The sequence below is a fragment of the Mytilus galloprovincialis genome, chromosome 4, assembly GCF_965363235.1.
Source record: "Mytilus galloprovincialis chromosome 4, xbMytGall1.hap1.1, whole genome shotgun sequence".
Classification (NCBI taxonomy): domain Eukaryota; kingdom Metazoa; phylum Mollusca; class Bivalvia; order Mytilida; family Mytilidae; genus Mytilus; species Mytilus galloprovincialis.
In genome coordinates, this window is record NC_134841.1 from 37,836,249 (window position 1) to 37,851,709 (window position 15,461).

At 32.5% G+C, this 15,461-nt stretch overlaps 1 protein-coding gene across 1 annotated transcript in view; it reads left to right on the plus strand.

Annotated features, from left to right (window-relative positions):
• LOC143072063 (uncharacterized) overlaps positions 1–11,433 on the plus strand; it is a 46,792-nt gene extending 35,359 nt beyond the window's left edge. Inside the window, exons 6-10 of the mRNA XM_076246846.1 lie at positions 1,269–1,507; positions 1,944–1,985; positions 8,191–8,302; positions 9,503–9,664; positions 11,005–11,433. Coding sequence (XP_076102961.1) covers positions 1,269–1,507; positions 1,944–1,985; positions 8,191–8,302; positions 9,503–9,664; positions 11,005–11,396 — 947 coding nt within the window. The 3' untranslated portion in view covers positions 11,397–11,433. The remainder of the gene's footprint in view (positions 1–1,268; positions 1,508–1,943; positions 1,986–8,190; positions 8,303–9,502; positions 9,665–11,004) is intronic.
• Positions 11,434–15,461: the final 4,028 nt, after the last annotated feature.

The window sequence follows — 15,461 nt, forward strand, 5'->3', positions numbered from 1 at the left end:
TGATTATACTATTGGTATCGGTATCGGACTCGACCCGGAACTTCCCAATTATTGGCAATATTAATTACGTGGAAAACAAAAGGGCCTGGAGTGGTGTAATTTTTAATCTACACCTTTGTACTATATTAGTTGTATATAAAGTTGAATTCTTTGATTCGTCGTTTTTACGTGATGACGGCTGACAAATTGGACCTCGTAATTTTAGTATTATAGATATACTGAGTAGACCGTTTCACTGTTTAAATTGTTTTTATCACTAGTCAGTTTATGGTCCTATATAGCTTGTTGTACATTGTAAGCAAGCAAACACTCCGTGTTGAAGGCTGTACTTTGACCTCATACCACATCTTCTTATTCCTATTAACACGACCAATTTTAAATTGTTTATAAGTTTTTGTTCGTAAGCCTACCAGTTTATTGTCAACTGAAAATATATCAAGGCATGATCAAACAAAGCCCGTCAAATATTGTTATATACTGGCTTCTAGAAGTGTTACACATTTTTTGCTTTCTGTCCTTTCAACCATTTCCCTGACTGCTTAGATAGAACATATTATTAGATTTGTCAATAAGTAAACAGATCTTGAATAACTATTTCAGTGTAAAACCTTTATGGATGTTTGAGAAAAATCCAGAGCTTTTTATTCGATTGTCAGTTATATATATTCGATTTTCTATACTACATAACAAGACTTTCTAACAAAACGGATTTTTTTTTTTTCTTATCGAATTAAATGGTTCGTCAGAAAATCTTATTACAGGAGGCAACACCATTTCTGCAGCTCATATATAATTTTCCGTAATGTTTGAATTATGTTGAATAAGTTGACCTTAGCTGAAAGTTGCTAGTACTGAAAACCTTTATTAATTATTTTAATAGATACAAAGGTTTGTCTCTAGGTGATTGATCGTATATTGACCTTCATCGCAGCATATTTCCCAAAATTAGATACTTACAGCAGTCGTTCTTTTAATTGTACCTTAAGTTAATCTGTGTTTTAATTTGATTGATTTTTTTAAAAGGGTGGGTTCATCACTAGATGATTTAAAATTGAAAAGACACTTCCCAAGCGAAACCACGTATACGTTTTCATTTTATGGTCACAGAAATCTAGAATATCTTCATAATTCGCACTATGATTTAGAACTAAAGATTATTTTTGTTATCTTAATGATATTTGCACAGTGATTGAATACAATGCTATGTTTTCTCCTTCTTTTAATGATAGTCAATTTTGTTATTACCATTTGGCATATCTTTATTTTAGATCATTTTCGACTGTTTTCTGGAAACTGGGACCAGTATGTTGAATGTTTATTTATCAAAGAGACTAATGCAATACAGATTCTCATTGAAATACCTCCAAATGATTTTAAGATGACGTTATTTGATGTTAGCATATTTGATGATTTTCAATTAGATATAGCCAACATTAACATTAATTCAAGCATGTACAGTGTTCATCAGGATCAACTTCATCTTTTCACCAACGGTTACATTTCTACGGTAAGTTCGTAAAGTGGTGAAATACAGAAAAATCTTTTCGAGGCCAAAAATATATATTTAATCACCTGTAAACAAGGACTATTTCCATGTTGAGATTTCATCTTGTGGTCAGAGATATACAAATGAATTTATGGCATAACCCCCCCCCCCCCCCCCTAGATATTAAAAAAATACCAAAACTTCAAAAGAGACAATAATGTACAAGCAACAATGTCCACAGTTGGGTCAATTGTGCCTAAACATTAGTTTTAATTAAATTTTCAACATTTATCGACTGACAATTTTTCAAGCAAATATTTTGAAACCACATACACATTTATATATATATATATACATATCGTATGGTACCATGTTTTCAACAAAACAAAAGATTTACATCAATTTCTAGCCGTACACTTCGAATTTAACCTATCTGGATTGCTATTTTACATTACAGAATTTCAGTATTACAAAATCAGTAGAATTTATCGAAGTATGGGTAAGTGATTACATTATTTATAGTAGAGATGAAATTATACAACAATATCAGTGGCACCAATAGTAAGTGAAATTGTTAAATAAGTCGAGGCAACCGTAGTAAACCGCTGTTCAATAGTCATAACTCGATTAAGCCAAAACAAATCCGAATGACAATCTTAAACCGAGGGTAATACATAAACTATGAGAGGAAAACAACGGAACACACTGTTATTTAAACGAATAAATGGAATTAACTAAACTTATAATGTTTTTCTATGTTTTGTATATATATGATAGGCTAGTTCATTACTGGATAGCATTGATGCCAGGCAAAACACTTTATGATCGTCTTTTGGTCAATGTCTTCAATGATATATTTAAGCCATATTAAATATTTATGTTATACGGTTTTTATATCTCGGACTTGAACACCCATTTGGTTTATAGATTAAATATATTCAGATTATCTAAATATTAACGTACATTGTCATCGAATTTCATTAAGGATTTAAACAGTTTTTAATGATTGCGACAAATCATTTTTCATATAATTCAAGATATTAACTCAGTTAAACAGATCTAAGTCTTCATGCACGTATTACATCTACCATAAGTCAGATAGAGGTCAGGTACAGAAATAGAGTGATTGTCTCCCACAACGTGCCCTGTAGAATCAGTATTAATACAATACTTCCTTATTTGCATAGTATTATCATTTATCAGCAAAAAGTGCCGGTTTTGACCATTAAACTAGGAAAATAGCGATTCTTATTGTCATACAAACGCAGTGATAATGTATCAGTTTAATGATTAAAAAAAACGAAAATAGCGATTCTTATTGTCATACAAACGCAGTGATAATGTATCAGTTTAATGATTAAAAAAAACGAAAATAGCGATTCTTATTGTCATACAAACGCAGTGATAATGTATCAGTTTAATGATTAAAAAAAACGCAATTACGATTTCATTTGATATCTTAAACTAAGAAACAACTTCTGAAAATGGCAATATACCTGGTTTTTTTCCCAACCTTGAAGCTATTTTGAAAACAACAGAAAAGAAGAAAAATTAGGGACACAGGGCTCATTTCCTTGCGTATTATCAAACTAAGTAAATTTACTTCACATTCCAAATACAAATTACATTTTCTGATTTAAAAAAAAGGTTTTGGCAAACATAAGATTATACACATAATTGTACTTCATTAAGCCCTAGTCCCACCGTCCCACCAGACCACGATCGCACCACGCTCACCGCGATCTAAAATAAAATCAGATCGTGGTGAGGTCGTGGTATGAGCGGCATGAAAATGTAAATTTTCGTTGCTTTCACGATGATACTACGTCCTCATTACGCTTCTACAACGATCCCGCTACGATTATACCACGTTCTCACCGCGCTTATTCTGCGACCTCACTACGCTTATCAAGATCTTTCTACGCTCATTACGTTTTCACTAAGACCATACCACGAGTTATCCGATTGCAACACGATCGCATCACGCTTCGACTGCGATTATACTACGTTCATACCGATCTTATCACGTTCTCAGCAATAGTAACAAAATCGTGTTCCATATCAATACAGTTCCATTCCTTCTAAATTCGAATAATACGTAGATTTCTCGGAAACATTACAGTCATGCCACCAAAATCTAGTAGAACACTTGGGCGTGGTGGTAGGTGTTGATTCAGAGGCAGAGAGAGATCTGATAGTTACGAATCCTGATCCAGCAAAGATGTCAGAACGACCAATACAACCTGAATTACTACCTATTCACGGTCCATAAAGCTCAAATGACGAAATTTTAGTGAACGATAGTAGAGATGACACAGATGTGTGAATATATAAAAAAAAATATAAGATGTGGTATGATTTACAATACGACAACTCTCCACAAGAGACCAGAATGACACAGACATTAACAACTATAGGTCACCGTACGGCCTTTAACAATGAGCGAAGCCCATTCCGCATAGGCCTCGAAATGACAGTGTAAAACAATTCAAAAAAACTAACGGTCTTATTTATGTCAAAAAAAAAGAATGAAAAACATATATGTAACACATTAACAAACGACAATCACTGATTTACAGGCTCCTGACTTGGGATAGGCACTTGCATACATAATGGATCATAATGTGGCATGGTTGAGCAGTTAATGGAAATGGACAAGAAGTCCTTATTACATACAGACAATCAAAACCTGGAAATATTTAATATATTTTATGTAAAAATGACAATAAGAATGAAAGTCGTAGTATGAACGTAGTCAGGTGGTAGGAAGCGCGTGATGAGGGCGGCATGGTCGTGCTAGAATCGTACTATGGTTTTGAACAGCGTGGTGTAAACGTGGTATAGTCGTAATTGAAGCGTAGTTGGATCGCGGTGAGAACGTGATGGTCGTTGTAAGGTCGTATTAACGTCGCTGTGAAATTGTAGCGCATTCTCTCCAAATAGAATCACGCTCTCGCTACGATGGACCGTACTACGACCTTACTGCGACCTTACTGCGATCTGCACGATCGCACTACGATCTTCAAAATTTTCATTTTTTTTTTCACAGATCGCACTACGAAAAAATGCAAATTTTTATGATCTTAGTAGGATCGTGTATATCGCAGTAAGGTCGTATCATGGTCATGGTGAGGTCTTCAAGATCGTGATGAGCGTGGCCAACTTTGAACATGTTCAAATCAATCGTGGTGCGGTCGTGGCGAAATCAGGTCGTAGTAGAAGCGTAATGAGAGCGCACTAAGATCGTAGTAAGATCGCAATGGTCGCTGTACCATCGTAGCAAGAGCGTAGCGAAAGCGTGATTCTATTTGGAGAGACTGCGCTACGATCTCACAGCGACGTTATTACGACCTGACGACGACCATCACGTTCTCACCGACCCAACTACGCTTCCACTACGTATATGCCACGCTGTTCACGACCATAGTACGATTATAGCACGACCTTGCCATCCTCATCACGCTCTTCTTACGACCTGACTACGTTCATACTACGACCATCATTCTCATTGTCATTTTCACATAGAATATATTAAATCTCTCCAGGTTTTGTTTGTTTGTATGTAATTGGGACTTCTTCCATTTTCTCTAATGGCTCAAACATGCTTCTCGTTTTTATAAAGATTAGACCGTTGGTTTTCCCGTTTGAATGGTTTTACACTTATAATTTTTGGGCCCTTTAATCGGTGTGAGCCAAGGTTCCGTGTTGAAGGCCGTACCTTGGCCTATTATAGTTTACTTTAATAAATTGTTACTGGGATTGAGAGTTGTCTCATTAGAACACATATCACATCTTCCTATATCTATGACACATCTGTGTCATCTCTGCTATCGTTCACTAAAATATCGTCATTTGAGCTTTATGGAACAGCAATAGGTTGTAATTTAGGTAGCACTCCATAGTTAGAAAATAATATTAAAAATGAACCACAAAATGTTTTATCATCTCCTATTCCTGGATTTCTAATACATTAACCTAACTGTTTGTGATGTACATGTGCATATGAATGTAATCAGTTTCTTCCATAGATTTAATTTTCAAAAGTTAAAAGGGTGAAATATAATTCCTTTAATGTGTATCCATGGCAACAATCTGCATTTATTTACCATAAAATATTGCAAAAAAGGGGGGGTGAAACTGTCACATATCTTCCCACAATTTGGATCAAACTAGATTTTCAATGCCCATTGTGTGATACCTTTTTAGTATCTGTTGACATTAATCTTCCTAATGATAAAAAAAATGGGTGTCTTTCGCCTCATTTTTTCGTAAAATTTAATCACAAAGTTCGTGCGACAAAAAGTTGGAAAAAACATTACAATAATTGCCGGACCAATATATGGTATGGATAAGCAAATACGGACTGTCATACAGAAAACAGCCTATATAGATCATACATTCAATAATCTAAATAGTCATATGAACCCAATAGGATGGCTATTTTAATCCTCAGCTATCCAAAAATGAATTTTATTCAACACTAGCTCTCATCTTTGAAAAATCCACAGGGGCCAAAATGCGAAACTACACACCTAACTGTGGAGTGCTACCCTAGGTTGGATTGGATTGGTCGGTTCAACATCTCTACTTGATAAGGATTCGTTATTATCAGAGCTCCCTCTGCCTCTACATCAACCCCGATAACCACAACCACGTGTTCTAGAAGATTTTGGTGGCAAGACTGTATTGTTTTCGAGAAATCTACGTATTAATCAGAAATACAAGGAATGAAACTATATTGGTATGGAACACGATGTTGACGTAATGGCTAAGAACGTAGTGAGGTCGCGATATGAACGTTGTGTAATCGTGTTAAGAACGTGCCATAATCGCAGTAGAAAGTGGTAAGATCGTGTTGCGATCGGATAACTCGTGGTATTGTCGTAGTGAGAACGTAATGAGTGTAAAAAGATCTTGATAAGCGTAGTGAGTTCGCAGAATAATCGCGGTAAAAACGGTACCTCGAATGACCGAATAACACTGTTATTATCCGAATAACACTTGTAATGACCGAATAACACTTGAAATTTTAATATTAGCACAATTTGGTGACTTTAAAACATTGATTATTAATTATTAGTATATTATCGGTGTATTTTGTAACTTAAAATGATTTAGAGAAAGCAGATAAGTTCATAAAAAACTTTAAAAATTTAGTATGTAGATCCAATATGGTGACCACGGAAATCACAATGGCCGCCAAGTTCGATGTACACACTAAATTTAAAATGATCTTTATGAACTTATCTGCTTTCTGTAAATCATTTTTAAGTTATTAAATACATCGATAATTTATTATTTTTCAATAATCAATTTTTAAAAGTCACCAAAATGTGCTAATATTAAAATTTCAAGTGTTATTCAGTCATTACAAGTGTTATTCGGATAATAACAGTGCTATTCGGTCATTCGTGTTACCCCGGTAAAAACGTATAAACGTAGCGGGGTGGTTGTAGAAACGTAATGATATCGTAGTAGCATCGAGAAAGCAACGAAAATTTACATTTTCATGCAGCTTATACTGCGACCTCACCACGATCTGAATTTATTATAGATCGCGGTGTGCGTGGTGCGATCGTGGTCTAGTGGGACTTGGGCTTAAGGTGAAAATAATTCAAATGAATTTTCACATTTCATCAAAGATCTATACCGACACTTTTCTGCTGCATAACAATAAAAATTGGTGAAATAATTCACATTGACCTCAATTGGATTTGCACGGTGTCGTCGTGCTTTTGTCCTGTTCTTGTATATATTTTTTTTGGTATATGATTTCTTGCAAGATTATTGTTGGAATTTTTAACCTTTATTCTGGTGTAATTTTGTTCCAAAAGGAGAAGATGTAAGTAAGTATAATTCCAAAAATGCTGTCCTCACATAAAGTCAATCAGCAAAGCTAAAGTTTCATTAAACAATTTAGATAAATTGATGTCATTATTAGTGTGTTTTTATAATACCAATTCAAATCATTTCTATAATGATTGTCTTATTACAATTTAAACCACTCTGTCCGAAATTACATGTTTGGCACGTTTTTGATATAGTGGTTTTCCAATTATTTGAACTTTATTCTAAAAGCTCGTGTTTTACGCACGGAAATCCACTGTCTTATCCTTTCCACTAAAATCCATACGAGAAGAAAATAGTTTATGAACGGTAAATTCTTTGCTTTTAAAGTTCATTTTGATTTGTTTTTGGAAACTTGATAAAAAAATTATTTTGCAATAAATTATAATAAAATAAACGGTACCAATTTTCATGCACCAGATGCGCATTTCGACAATAAATGTCTCTTCAGTGATGCTCGTGGCCAAAATATTTGAAATCCAAAGCTTATATAAAAGATGAAGTGCTATAATCCAAAAGGTCCAAAAAGTATAGCCAAACCGTGAAAGGAATCAGAGCTTTGCATGAGGGAGATTCATTCCTTAATTTATAATAATTTCTATCATTTTGAAACAACTATTTTTAATAACACAAAAAATCCGTATTTTCATGCCAGTACCGTAGTATAAGATAGATGCAACTTAATTTCTGACAAATTTATAAATAGTCATAATTGCTTTAATTGTAATATTCGGAACTAACAATTAAACACTTAAAGTTTCTAAATTGTAGGACCACATACAATTTATATTTTTAGTGCGCATTAATACGTAGCCAATATCATTTAAAAAATTTTATTTGTCTTTTTTTTATTTCAGGTAACACCAGTTGACATTTTTAGTTATTCTCCGTCCAAATGTTTATGTCATCTCAGAGACCGACATTGTGTGCCGTGTAGAACAGCAACCACGAAATGCTCAGTCGGTAAAGGTAATGCATGTTAATTTTAGTATTTGGCCTCAGGAAAGGCTGACTACACAGCTACTTTTGCATAGGTACTATTTCTGTACTAAAAATATGTACTTGCATCATTCAATTCCTAAGTTCTGCCCAAAGACTTACCAATTTATAAACATTAGGTAAATATAAATTCTCAAACTATTAATGCATAATCAAATATATGATTGACATGAGAACATGTCTTTTTTCAAGAACCGTAAATGGCAAGATAGTAACTGATTGCAATAATAACACGAAACGATACACTAAAAACTAAAGGTGTTGTGCTCAGATAAAGAAGTTCCTCCTTCCCAATTGACACTTCATCATGCTCGTTCATAAAAATCTAAATTAATGTAAAGAAGTTTTGTGCTTCCGAATCGGTTTTCTAAATTTATCTTCATCGTGAACACTACAATTTAAAAAAAAAACTAAAACAAACCTGGATGTTTAAATACTTGACGAACTATTTGACCAAATGGGAACTAAAATAAAATTTAAGTCAGACCTATCAAATGTCAACTAAATTCGTGGATAAACTGCATACAGTCATAAGGCAAATACGAAGTCAAGAGAGATGGGTGAAACACATTTGAAGTCAGGATATATAGGAAGAGTATGAGTAAATGTCTCAACTAGACGTAATGAAAGTAAAATGGTTAGAAAAAAGTAAAATCACAAAAATACTGAACTCAGAGGAAAATCAATTCGGAAAGTCCATAATCACATGGCAAAATCAAATAACAAGAATTGACCCTCTATGGATCCGTAGGGTGTCCGTGGAGAGCGATATAAAGAATTATTCGCACAGGGGAATTTTTTCCTGCCAAGTGAAACAAAAATGAAACCCGGTAATCAATACAGAAAACGTGACGCCATGATGTCCTCTAGGAAATGTTTTGACCTCTAACGAATCCAGACCAGCACTAATCAAATCGTTACTAAGTGACACGGAGTACGATAAAAACTGCATATGCAGATTAGGACTACCGAAATTAAGCAACATAAAACTGAAACGGTCACAATAAGGAGATACTACGTACTAGTATATGTGAATATGATTTGTTCAAAATATATATAAGACATCAACTGTCATGAAGTCGAATGTAAAACAGTTACTATTATATCTAAATATGTATCTTTCTCAACTTGTTTGGTATCTTATTGACAGATTTTTTAATTTTTTAACAGAGATAATTGAAGCTCTACATCACAATGATTCGACGAAAGATTGGAATTCGTTGACAAACGGAAAGACAGATCTTATTGCTTGGTTATGTGTTGGGGGTTTATTAATGCTTGCTTCTGTTTGTGCCTTCATAGTTTTCAGAAAGCAATATGGCTCGTGTTCAGGTAAACTATATTAAATAATTGTCATTATATTGTTTTACTGCATTAATGAAGTATTAATACAATGTATTGATTTTACAATGTATTTAAATAGGCGCTACCTAATTTTTTGTTTAAAACTGCCCAAATTCTTTAACAAGTTTACTTCATGTTTTTCTCAGTATATGTGACATGTTTTCTTGTTTCGGGGTACATCACATTTTTGCATATTTAACCATTTAATACCGTGTTCACAATATTAAATCTGCACCGGGGGCGAACCCGGGTTAACTAACACGAATTAATTACCCCAGTTCACACTTGATAAAAATCAACCCGGTTTGGGATTTTCCCTCTCAACAAAAATAAAAACGTAGGGCGCCAAAATTGTAACCCTCTTTCGCATGTCCACTGTAAATATTTTTTTTTTTATCACAGATGCTCTATTTTAAAGTCTTAAATATTTTACCCACATGGTCGCTTTTGAGGTGTTCAATCACAATCAACCGCAAATCCGATGTTTTTCCCTCCAAATAACGCAACTTTATCCAAATTGCACCCATTTTTCGACCCAAAAAGCGACATAGGTTTCATCGTTTGTCATTATCCAGGTTTTCAACATAAAACTTTATCCCTCTTTTTGTCGTTATTCTTTTATGATTATATAATTCATGACCCAGTCTATACGGTAACTAGACGACTGTCAAAATATGACGTCATTCAATGTATGACGTCACGTAATAGTTAATCACATTGATGACTTTTTAAGCAAACGTCATATATGTCACTATAGCAACAACCTCACATTAGCTTCACTCTGCGTTCACACTTAGAAGTGAGGTAGTTAATCCGAGTTCGCCCTACATTAACTCCACCACAAATGAGGGGTAATTTTAATCTGGGTTCGCCCCGGGATAAGGCGTTCACACTACCTAAGTGTAACCCGGATTCACTAATTTGGGTCGAACCCGGTTTAAAAAGACATAGTGTGAACGGGGTATAAGATTAGTAATAAATTCAAAAATACCACATCCATAAAGGCAGGAAATTCAGAAAATTTCAAAAGAAAATGAAATAATTGTACATAGTGAGTGAAATATATATAATAAGATGTGGTATGAGTGCCTTTGAGACAACTCTCCATCCAAGTCCCAATTAATTTGTAAAAGTAAACCATCATAAGTCAAAGTACGGCAAGTTGATATTCAAAAAATAGATCTAAACTGTTCCTGATTTCACTATCAATCTCTATTCAATTTATAAAAGTATTGTTAAAAATCAACACTGCACTGTTTCTAAATAATGATCTGTTTTAAAAACCAACGGTTCATTCATTAACAATGATTCCATTTTTTATATTTTAGACGTATCACAATGTATATCTTCAGAAACGAGCCATCCTCAAACTAATTTAAACAATGAACGTGTTAGTATTGATGAAGTATCTGAGACTGATCATGCTTTACCAAACGAGACTGACAATAATGGAACTAGCAGAGAAAGTAATGAAGAAGCTTTTCCTTTAGTTGACTCATATAGTCTACCACGCAGTCATTCTGACATGAAAGAAATGATGGAAACTTATTTTAGTTTTATTCCACCGGAAACCAGCTCAGAGATGTCAAAGGCAATTAGTGAACAAATGGTTGATATTAATCGTGAATTTCTTCCAGCAAATGCTTCTGAGTCAAATGAAAATATCGAAGATCCGGATTTCACTCACGAATCGAAAAGTCTTAGCAATGAGAGCGTTTAACATCCAACAAAATCCGCACTGTTTCGATTTGAATCTATTAGTCACAGATGAAAAAAATAACAAATTTTAAAAAGAGTTTACTTCACGAAAAAGAGGCATTCATATCTCTCAAACTTAATTATTTCACTATTTAATGAGTAAGCTTAAATCATCACGAAGCTTTTAAAGGAAATAAATATAGACGTCCAATAACATTGAAATACGAAAATAGCGATATTTTTAACAGCATATAGTTTTTGTCTTTATTTTCTTATTCATTAGACAGAAGTTGATCTACAAAAGTTCAAATTAAAAACACTAAAAAACAGTTGTTTGTCGTAGAAACAATTGTTGGGGAGGGACGAAACCAAATTTCTTTTCAAATATGTGTCAACTAAGCCTGCCCTAATTATAACATTATGTTCCTCCTGAAATAAAAATGTGTTTAGTTAAGTTCATTTATATTCAACATTTCAGTTAAATCTAGAATGTGGACTCTGATAAGATAAAAAAAATGTCTGTTTAGTACAATTGGATTTGATTTGATTTATGATTATTAATCATTCTGTATAATATTTTTATGTAAATGACGTTTAATCTTATCTAGAGCAACAACACATGCACAAACCAGTATACCTTATTTCATTTGAATGGCTTTAAATACAGCAATGTTAGTCTGAGTTAATACAGCTTATTTTCGAGTAATGATTGTTTTCAATTCCTTTGTCTCCTTGAGAAGGGCATTATTTGGACCAAATGCATAAGATATAGGACTTATTACTTTATATGAAGTTTAGTGTGTCTTTGAAAATATGTAATAGTTTGAGCTTTTATCATTGAAATTTATATGTAAGCACAAGATTAGCATTGGGGCAAATGCATAGCATATATTCTATCCAACTTTCATATACCTCATTTCAGAGCTATGACATAAACAGCTTTAAAATGGGAATAACTAATCACACAAAATCGTTTAAATGATACTTGATGGAACAGGCTCTTGCTAACGTTTGAAATGAAATCTTAATTATATACAATCTTATTTGATATTTGTATTACTGTCACGTTTATTCCAAGAACATACATTGACGTGGAAAGAGGTATACTATGACATCAATGTTTTACATGATTATGGTTTTTATACAATGGCAGCTGTATAAATGTATCAACGATATTCGTTGACTGTAGCAAACATATATTTAATTAGTTTTCTAAGGTTGCTGATTATATGAGCAACATGATTTGCGATGTTACTTTCTGATTTCATGTTTTCTTCTAAGAAATCGTTATTATTAAACTATTTCCAAGTTAAACATGCCAACAACAATGTAGATAATCTGTGATTATAAATCATGTGATAGATATAATAGATGTAATCAATATTTTTATATATTTTTTTCTTGACGAAAACATACTGATGCTACCTAATGACAAACCAGTTTATACAATTTACACTAAATAAATAATAGTTAGAAAAAGATAAATAATTTTTAAAAAAAGCAAAGATTTTATGACAAAAAACAGCAACAAACGCACCGTTCCTTCATTATATCGGTTTATTATTTTAAACGTTTTTCTTCTTTACTTGTACTGTTTCTTTTCTTATAAAAATACTGACAATCGTCATGTGTCTGCTAGTTCTTGTTAATCTTTATTTATGTATATATATTACAAACAAAACATCAGTATGCTTTGATATAATTCACCAGTCAGAAACATGAAATCCATCTATTTTATTTTTTGTTATAACGATCAATACTTTACCTTTTGTTTACAGTACAGGGCATTAGTAGTTATTGCATTTACCTTAATGGAACACCGTATTATATTTTGTATCATGGGATTTCATTTATACTCTGGGCATTAATAGTTATAACTTTTGCATTTTTGAAACACCGTATTGTATTTTTTATCATTCCCCCCTTTAAATCTGATTCACAATGAATCTTTACGAACAGTGGCATTAATCCCTATCAAGCAGTCTTTTAAATTTCATGTTTATTTTGAGAAGAAATATTTGTATGTAAAGTATATTTTTGAAATTATTGTTTAATCTTTTGATCGTTTTAAATGATAAAAATAATTATTATTGGGAAACAAACTAACAAGTGCTTATATGCTGCTTATTTCATTTTAGTTGTATTTAACCGTATAACACAATCAGTTCATTTTCCACTTATGAAAATTGAATATCATGACAGATATTGATACACAAATGTTTGTTAGACCTTCACTGTTAAAGTCGAAGGGGCTTATAGGTTTTCCCTCCATCTATCCGTACATCATTCTCTTCTTTCACTTATTTGATAAATATTTGGTATAAAGACATACCATATGAAGAAAAGTTTTTTTGATAGGGCGATTTTTTTGAAACTTTGGCATTTGGACAAAAAATATCAGTAATTAACCACGTATTGTTTGACTCAAGCTCTGTATTTCTTTCTACACATTACCAATACGTTACAAAAAAAAACATGCCGTAGGTGAAAATACTTGCATCAGTTCCTTCAACTGATTGTATTTCAAATACTTTATCTGTAGATAAAAAAAAATGTAATTGAACCATTCATATATTAAGGCTAATATAATTCTTCAATTTCACACAGATCCAATAAGGATTTTTTTATTTTTATATCAAAATTATAATTTACATAGAATTGATTACAGTTTAGTATAGAAAAAAAGATAAACCTAAATATAATAAATTAATACTTAGAACTAATTTAAGATGCATAGTATACCATGTGCATAAGGGCATCAAAGAGGAAAGACTTTTGTATATTTCTCAGGAATAATATGTCTTTTGAGTGATTTTAACCGATATCTGTTTTTTTTTTTAAATTGTCAATTATTCCACAATAAATCCTTTTTTTTTGGTATCATATTTATTATTTGTTTACTATGTATTTTGTATAATGGTGATTTCGACAATCAATATGTATTATCTTTAAATGTCTTGATTTTATTTTCAGTAGTAAAAAGTAAATAAGAAAGCTTAAGCTCTTTTCATTTATTGATTCAATACAAAGCGCCTTACTTATACATTTGATTAAGAATTTAAGTTTCTATCTGTTTTTCAGTAGATTTCTTTGTTGAATTAAAAAAAAAAAAACCGTATGTGTAATGAGCAGAAGGAAGTGTTATTAGCTTTTTTTGTGCAAAGGTTACATTTTGCTAAGATTTGGTCAGAAAAAACAAAATGACAAATCCCTACTTAGCGAAATTTTGATTACTGTAGTTAAGAATTTATCTAATCTGAATTTGTTAACAGATATTTTTTTATACATGAAATAATTTCCCTGAAGTGTTGAAGTCACAAGGTTAAAATCGGAGTAAAACATTGCTCGAACTTGGGTATTTAAGATTCAAAATCATATACTTAAAAATATTTTCGACACATATACTGCACGCTGAATCTTTCTATTGTCGAAATATTAAGGAGAAATTTTCCCCAAGAGTATATTACCTTAGGTGTTTTCGACAAAACTGTTCTGAAATTTAGGTTCTGCATGGTTTCAACTTCGTACTTTACGTAGGCATTTAACTCGTTTGATTCTAGCATCACAAATAAGCTTTTATATAAAGTAAAATCACAAAAACAAAAATACTGAACTCCGAGGAAAAATTCAAAACAAAAGCTCAAACACATTACACGAATGGATAACAACTGTCATATTCCTGACTTGGTACAGACATTTTCTAATGTAGAAAATGGTGGATTGAACCCGGTTTTATAGCTAGCTAAATTGCTCACTTGTATGACAGTCGCATCAAATTATATTAGACGTGTTAGATAAATGAATACTTTTGACAAACAACAAACGAGACTCGAGAGACAATAAACATTTTAAAGGGGTCGTCTCAAAAGAAGAAATGATTTTTTTCTATTGATAACATAATTTATTATAATTCATTACGTTAACCGAAAAAGAAACATTTTAAAGTAAGGATTTTATTATTTTCAGTCAATTAAATTGTGCCCTCTTTCTACCAAACCAGCGCAAAGTTCAACAATCTGAGTTATTCTCCAGCGCGGATGACGCCACATTGTACCAAGTACTTTAACATTTGAGTCTGCGAATGGCA